Below are 8,365 nucleotides of genomic sequence, written 5' to 3'. Positions count from 1 at the left end.
GAGGAAGGCTGTGAGGCTCCTCCACTGGCCCCCTCACTCCCCGAACCGGGGGCTCCTCCACCCCTCACGCCGGAGCCCGAGCAGCCCGGGAGTCAGCCCCACAAACATCGCTACTCACCCGTCCGGAGCCAGCAGCCCGGCAGCCATCTTAAGACCACGTCAACATCGCGCCTTCTCATTGGCTCTGACCTCTCAGCCAATGGGCTGCGGCCGTTCTGGCCTGGCGGTCGCCGTGGCAACCGGCCGCGCTCAGCTCCACGGTGAAATCCACTGAATGGAGCGGTGGGTTTCTTTCCACTTTCCTCTCGCCGTTTTCCCTCTTGCTTCTGGTCGTTCTCCAGGCTTTGTCGGTTCGCCATCCCCTGCCGCACGCCGGTGCTGGCTTAGACTTTGACCTGAGTCCATTCCCAAGGGGAGAGAATCGCTGCAGGCGCTCTCTAGGCCCTTCTGGGAACGTTGCTATTAGTTCTCCGTTTTCCTCCCTCTCTTCCTTTTTCCCTCTCTGCAAGAACTTGTTGAGCAGCCTTCCTTTCAGTCTCTGTTTCGGAGAAAGCGGTCCGCCTCCTGCTCTCGTGGAGCTTACCATCTGGTTATCGCCCAGGCTGCTCCCCAGGCAGACTCCGTGGTCTTGGCCCAAAGCTTAGGGGACTTTTCCGTGGCAGCCACTGTTGTAGGCCCCGAGGAGGGGCGTGGGGAGCGTAGGAAATAAGGAAGGAAAACCACCAAGAAAAAGGCGCTACGAAGAAAAGAAAACAGTAATGTGGTCGTGATGGGAGTGGGGCTATTTTAGAAGGGCTGCCGTTCTCGTTCTCTGAAACTGTTCGGTAACAGTGATAAGAAGACCGTGATGGGAGTGGGGCTATTTTAGAAGGGCTGCCGTTTTCTGAAACTGTTCGGTAACAGTGATAAGAAGAAGAAGAATATTCCCTATTTTCTAGTGTTGTAACGTTCATGTAAGAAAATACACATAAAGACCTTAACCTAGTACCTGGCCCACAGTAATTCTGTCTTAGCTATTTGTTACCAATAATGCCCTTCTTTGAAACATGGTAAAAATGTATAAAAATGTTGCTTGGCACTCAATAATATATCACGATTTAGTATAAACAGATCTTTGAAGTTATTACCTAACTATCCAGTGCCTCACCCCCAGTGTCTCCCAGAAGATGTGCCAGGTTTGTGGAGTCACTTTCTATAAGCCCAGAATCAGTGAACCCTGGATTGACAAGCTTGGGCGGCTCAGGTCCGTTTAACATGCTCACAGCCTCTGATTCTAGAATAGAAGCAGAGCTGAGCCATTGGCAGATCTGTATGAAGCTATCCTGGCTAATGGTGTCCGGCTTCTCAATGGGGTTTTCCCGGAATCCAAAACCTTCAAGAGTGAAGCAGCTAAAGAGAGGACATGTGTCAAAGCTCTGATGTAGCTCTGCTCTCGGGCCTCTCAATTGCTGTATTAGTCAGCGGGGCCACAGCCTGGGCGACTTACGCAGCAGAAATAAAGGGCGACTCTATTTCTCACAGTTCTGATGGTTGGGAAGTCCAAGATGAAGATGCCTGCAAAGTGGGTTCCCTTGTGAGTCCTGTCTCCTGGCTTGTGGGGCAGCAGCCATCTTGCTGTGTGCTCACATGATCTCTTCTTTATACATGTTTGGAAAGAGAGAGGAAAAGGGGGGAGATAGGAAGAGAGGGAGAGACAAGGGAAGGGAAGGGAGGGGAGGGAAGAGAGCGGAGAGGGAGAGGAGAGAGAGAAGAGAGGGAGAGGAGGAAAGAGAGGAGAGGGAGAGGAGAGGAGCTCCAGGGCTATCTCCTACCTCCTGTCTCTTATGATGAGGAGACTAATCCTATCAGGGCCCCACTCTCACGGCCTTACATAACCTTAATTCCTTAGAGTCCCCAACCCCAAATACAGCCACACTGGGGGGTTAGGGTTTCAACATATGAATTATATTCTTACACAAACATTCAGTCCATAAAATTGCCAATGGTGGAAGAGTGGCCAGAATGGGGAAAGAGCACAGAGGGGAGAAGACATGGAGTAGGAAAAAAGTGATGTTGGCCTGTTTAAGAACCTTCTAGAATGTTTCCACATACATTCCATCAAAGTATAATAGTTTTTTTAGTACATATAAATGTGCAAAATAGAGGGGGAATAGAAGCACTCCAAAAACCTACAAACACCGGATTTCACACCAAAGTCCATTCCTACTCCAAAATAGGTGTTTTAAATTTTTCTCTATTAATTTCAGAATTCTCAAACATCTGATTGTTTACTCCGACATTATTGGATTCCTGTAATAAATGTAAATAGCTCAGACTTTTCTTCTGGCTCAGAACATTATCGTTTTGCCAGTTTTCTGAGGGAACTGTCAGTCATTTGATTTATTTTAATCAATAAATTTACCTTCCCTCTAGCAAATTCCTGTCCTGGAAATCTGCCAAGCCATGCATTTTGTGAATGAAATACTTGTATTTGGTGAGATTTCCATGAAACATAGAATTATTGAATACCTTTTACTAAATCATACTGAATCCGACTCGGCTAGTGAATTTGAACTTGAATTGTGTTGCATCTGGCACTGATTTCAAACATGTAAGTTTCACCTAAATTATCAAACGTATCTTAAAAATCATAAAGCAGTTTTTCTTTGCCAAGAAATATTACAGTTTCTGAATAGTTTGTCCTTATATTTCGTCATTTTTTTCTTAGTGTAGAGATTACAAGTCACACTCATGTTATAAAAGATTAATTGTGGAGGTCTTTTCTGGTGGCTGCTAAATCTCTGATTGATGAAAATTTTCCCAAATATAATGAAATCCCTTAACGATTCCTCAGTTGGAAAAAGTGAATACGACCTTGTTGAATATATAATAAATGTGTTTCTTGCTGAAACTGAGAAAGAGAAGAAATGAATTTCCGTCTGTACAAAATGCCTTATTTTCTGCATTGAAGAAAACGTGGTGTAGTGACTTACACAAAAGAACAGAAACAAGGGAGTTCTGAATTTTAGGAATGGTGTGACAATGTCTCTTCTGGATCTGTTTCTTAAATTTGCAAACCGTAGCATCTATAAACAATGTTAGCCTTAGAGGAATATGTTAAACAACTAGCACTGACATCAAAAAGAGTTCACATTTGAGGAAACAACATTCCTATCATATAGGATGTTGCCAAAGAAAAGCATTTTTTAATTGGTCATGTCCAGTGCTAATATCATAAAAGCTTATGAAGTAATTACTACTGTATCCATTTTACATATAAGGAAATTAAGGCTTCTAGAGTTCAAGGGGGAAACTTGCCTAAGGTCACATAACTAAGTCACAAGCAGAACCGGACTCTCAACCTCATGCTCTTTCCACTGTCACCCACTGCCCTGCTTTTAAGATAAAGTTCCCAGCACAGTACAGTCAATAATGTATGGACATCAAGCTTACCCTGTGGGATGTATACCCAGTGGGAGCTCAGGAAAAGAGCAGCCTTGGGAGCTAAATGCGCCTTCCCTCTCCAACCCCTCAGTACCTGGCGAATGAGCAAATCCTATCAGAGGAACCTCTTCAGTCATTCCTGCTCTGATACATTGAAATCTATGTTGGTCTCCCTTTTCCTGGTCTTCCACAGCAGCCCAGGGCCTGATTCATTTCTCTAAATAAAGGAAGACAGGTAAAGCTTTTAACATAGAGCCTGGCACTTACTAATGGTCAATAAATATTAGTTTCCTTTCCTTATACATAAAAACTAAGGAGTGTGTGTGTGTGTGTGTGTGTGCGCGCGCGCGCGCGTGCATGCATGTTGGGGAAAAGAAATTGAACACGCAGAGCACAGAGGATTTTTTGGGCAGCGAAAATACTCTGCATAGTAACCATAATGATAGATTCACATCAACATACATTTTTTCCAAGCTCAGAGTATACAACACCAAGAGTGAACCCTAAGGTAAACAATGGACTTTGGGTGATTATGATTGTCAATGTGGGTTTATAAATTATAACAAATGTACCACTCTGATGAGAGAGAGCCATAATATGTGGAGATAGTAAATGTATGGAAAATCTCTACCATCTCAATTTTGCTGTGAACCTAAAACTGCTCTAAAAATAAAGTCTTTTTAAAAATCATAAAAACAATAATTCATTACATGTGAAAATTATGTGAAACCCAAAATGTAGTATTCATAAATAAAGTTCTATTGGAGCTTACAGAAAAAAACTGAGGAGTACATAAATGTTGATAGGTTATCAGATTAATATGTCAATAACGTTGTGGTCCTTACCATGTGCCCAGTGCTTAGCACTTGGCTAAGCTTGCAAGAGAATACACATGAAGTTTATGAACTGGCCTACCAAGGAGTTTGTAGTCTGAGATATGTAATGTGGTTATAGATGGTACATCTTACTCCGTAAGTACTAAAATTGTGAGGACCATGATGTAAGTACAACTATAGATCCTAAGAATGGAAAAGGAAGCTAGATGGAATTTAGTACAAGCTATTTCCTTTGCCTGGAATAACTTTCTTTTTTATACCTTTGAACTTCGTTTCATCCTTCAAAACCTAGATCAAATCTTACCTCCTGAGTTAAACCTTTTCTGATTCATGAAATTCTTCTCTATGCCTTCATGACAGTTGATACAGGACCATGGGGCTCTGTTCATTGATTGCAAGTTCTTTCTCTGTTCTTCAGATGATGTCATCTTCAAGTTCTCTGACTCTCTTTTTTGCCATATCCACGCTATTATTGAGGCATGCAGTAAATTTTTTATTTTATGCCATTTTGTTTTCAGTTCTATAATTTCTATTGAGTTCTATTTTATAGTTTATGTCTCTTGCCTGAAGTTTCCTATGTTTTCATTATATTTTCCTTTTAATCCTTAAGCATAACTATTTTTAAATCCTTATCTTTGATTCCAACATTGGGGTAATCTCAGGTTTAGTGTCCACTGATTTTTTTTTGCTCTTGAAAAGATTCATGTTTTCCTGTTTCTTTATATGACAAGAAATTTTGGGTTTCATCCTGGAAATTGTGAATAATATGTTATAGAATTTCAAGATTCTATTATATTTCTCCAAAGAACACTCACTCCATTTTACAGCAGGCAGTTCATTGGCTGAGCCCAAAGTATCAGCTCCGTCTCCCTGTGGGAGGGAGCAGCTCAAATCTTAAAGTTTAGTTATTTTAGCATTAGCTGGGCTGCTTGGCATCTGTTCTTCACTGTTCACGGGTCATCCAGACATTAGGGCATAGTTTATATGTAGGAGTTTTTTATCCTCATTTTGTATATGAGTAAACTATTTGAAAGAGAGAGAGAGAGAGAGAGAGAGAGAGAGAATATATAAGGACAAGGAAAGGAACCAGATCTTCCATATGGCATTCAATAATTCTACAACTAAAATATTCCTGACCACCAAACACTTGGATCTAAGTCGCAGCATTTGATGGTCACTGGGAACGTTTTTGCCAGAGTTTGTCAAAATGAAGACAACCCTGGAGTGAAAGCACAGGAAGCTCTGTTAGCCAGCTACACCGCATTGTGACTAAATGACGGGGCAGAGATTGCCAGGCAGAGAGCTTTGAAGGAAGAGGAGGAAGCCACAGGGCATCCAGGAGGAAGGGGCGGGGCCAGGCTGGGAGGAGGGGAGGAGACCCTCTTGAGGGTAGTTGAGGCACAGAAAACCAGCTTCACGGTTTTGTGGTCTTGGTCTTGCTAGAACCAAACCTGCATTTGAAAATCATAATGTAGATGAGACAATTAGGTGAACACACTGTGTGGCCAGAGTAGATGCTGACATTAAAGTATATTTGGTTTTTATTCACTAAAGGACACATGGTACTTTATGTGAGATTAGATGTTAAGAGCTGCACATCGGGCTCTGCCAAATATTAACTCAGGCTACCTGCAGGTGATAGTTTCAGATTTTAAAATGATGTATTAGATTGTTCTCCGGGTTGCTGTTCCTCCAATACCATATGACATCCTAACTGCCTGAGTGTGTGATGCCGCGAGTACCCTGTGGCTGAGAGAGAAGCACAGAGTGGGAAAGGTCTCAGGGTGGGTCTTAGGCATGCCACGTCCACAGGGAATACTGAATTAAGTTAATGTGTGGGGCCCTAGCTGGTTTGGCTCAGTGGATAGAGCATCAGCCTGTGGACTAAAGGGTCCCACGTTCAATTCCAGTCAGGGCACATGCCCTGGTTTCAGGCTTGATCCCAACTGGGGGGCCTGCAGGAGGCAGCCAATCAATGATTCTCTCTCATCATTGATGTTTCCCTCTCTCTCCCTTCCTCTCTGAAATCAATAAAAATTAAAAATTTTAAGTTAATATGTGGGTACTTTCTTACTGATAAACTGAAAAACCTCATTGCCAAGAAATTGTTTTGACTTTTAATCAGAGGATGCTATAGTTAAGATGTGTTTTCTCTTAGAATTGAAACTTATTTTTACTTATTCTGTGATACTACAGAAAAAAACTGAAATATATACACTGAATTTTTTTTTAAAAAAGTAGACTATTATAAACTCTCCTGAAGCAAAATATTTGCTTTATGTAAATAGCCTTCTCAAGTAATAAATAATTAAGAGACCTCAAAATAAAATAATGTATGAAGCTCTGAATTTCTACCCAAAAAGGATTCCAAAGATTTACCTTTGGAAATTATCTGTCTTTAAGGGGAAACACTGAAAACACAACAAAGTCCTAAGTGAGGACTAAAGGGCAAGAATTGAAGAGCCCTTGGTTCTAGGGTCACAAAGACCTAGGTGCTAATTTTCCCCTCCCAGGCACGTTGCTTAACCTCCCAGACCTTTGCTGTTCTCCTCTGTGAAACAGGAATAAGACCCCTGCTCTGCCTGCTTTCCCGGTGACTGCGAAGACCAAGTGCAGAGGCAGCAATGGACGGAAGTGAAGCAGCACCAGGTCAATAGGACACCCACGCAGAGAAGGTACCACCTGCGGAGAAGGGAAGGTGGAGTCTGGCACAAGGTCCCAGCCTTCAGACTGCGCCTCACACCCTTGCACCTCGCTGTGCTGTTTAATGAAAGGTTATTTTGGAAGGTGGTAGGTACAGAGAGTCCACGAGAGCTAAAGCTGGATGAGAACTTGCTCGAATGTTCTCTTGAGGGAAGCGGGGTGGAAGGAGCAAAGGGCTCAGCCCCTGAAACTCTAGGTGTCATCCACTCCAGAGGAAGACAGCAAATAACATTCCGAAAACAGGTGAAGTTGGTGCCTCAGGGGCAAACGGGGCAGGCTCCCTGTCCTAGAACCCCTGGTGGGAATGGGTTAAAGAGGGCATGTAAACAGAAAACTCGTTTATAAAAATAGGTACTAGACACTAGCAAAGGCTGTGACTCGGTGGTAGGACTGTTGGTGAGAACATGTGTGATTTTTCTTCTTTTTGTTTATCTCTACTTTTTGATTCTTCCATAACGAGAATGTATTATTTTCACAATAAAAATGTCTTCTATAGACAGTAAATATAGATTTTAAATTTTGCATTATATGTAGAAAAGAGAACCTAATTTCTTTTCCAGTCGCTAGGCATATTGTTTTACAGGTAACCTCTTTTGGGATGGAAAATGTGCTTCTTGATCATCAGGGATCGCTCATGGTAACCAGTCCTTCGACTCGCACTTGGTCGATGCGCTGGCCTGTTCTGCTGAGAAGGGATTGGTTGTGTGGAGGGGTGTGGCACAAGTAACCCTTGGGAATACAGGCCACAGAGCTAACCAAGGGCCCCAGGAAAGCAAGTCTTACCTATCCGCTAGGAATCCTCTCCCCCCCATGCCACAGACCTGAGGGCACGTGACCTAGGAATGTGCATCCCAAGATAATACTACTTTCAGAGAACTCTACTTAGAGGTAAGTAACTCTCCTTTGTAGAAGGTATCTTTGTGTGGCAGACTGTTTATGGGAGCAATTTGAATTGAACTTTAAATGAAAAAGGCATATCTCTGTAAGTGGTAATAATTTTAGTCATCTCGCTGTGGCTAGGGGTTGTGGAATTCATTAGCACAGATTAACATATAAAGTGGGTGAGATATCTAATAGCAAACGGAGAGGTTTAGGGGCCTTAATTCATCACTGAATGAACAGCGTGTACAGTATTAGGGACTATGAAATTTTTAATTTACACAAAGTGTCCAAGAATATAGGGAATAAATTTAAACCCAAAACAGATAATGGAGCTATGCCCTGCCTGGCTGGCAAGTTGAATTGTTTTTACACTGAGTGAAGAAAGCTAATTATCCCAAGCACAAGGAGACTGCTAAAAATAATAAGATTATAAGGAATAATTTGCTGATATAATTACAACAAAATTGGGTACACACAATCGTCAGATACATGTATTGCTTGACCTGGGTGAGAAAGTGAAA

The 8,365-nt window shown here is 42.3% G+C and overlaps 1 protein-coding gene across 2 annotated transcripts in view; it reads right to left on the bottom strand.

The window, feature by feature from the left end:
• The window catches only part of FAM204A (family with sequence similarity 204, member A), a 23,211-nt gene extending 23,007 nt beyond the window's left edge, over positions 1–204 (bottom strand). The window contains exon 1 of one of the 2 annotated variants that reach the window (XM_005879679.2): positions 119–204. In XM_005879679.2, the coding sequence (XP_005879741.2) occupies positions 119–179 (61 nt within the window). In that variant the 5' untranslated portion in view covers positions 180–204. The remainder of the gene's footprint in view (positions 1–118) is intronic. The other variant, XM_005879682.2, reaches the window with a different exon arrangement.
• Positions 205–8,365: the final 8,161 nt, after the last annotated feature.

This window comes from Myotis brandtii, unplaced genomic scaffold (genome assembly GCF_000412655.1).
Source record: "Myotis brandtii unplaced genomic scaffold, ASM41265v1 scaffold604, whole genome shotgun sequence".
Lineage (NCBI taxonomy): Eukaryota > Metazoa > Chordata > Mammalia > Chiroptera > Vespertilionidae > Myotis > Myotis brandtii.
The sequence above is the reverse complement of the archived record's forward strand: the minus strand, read 5'-3'. Positions and strand labels throughout refer to the sequence as shown.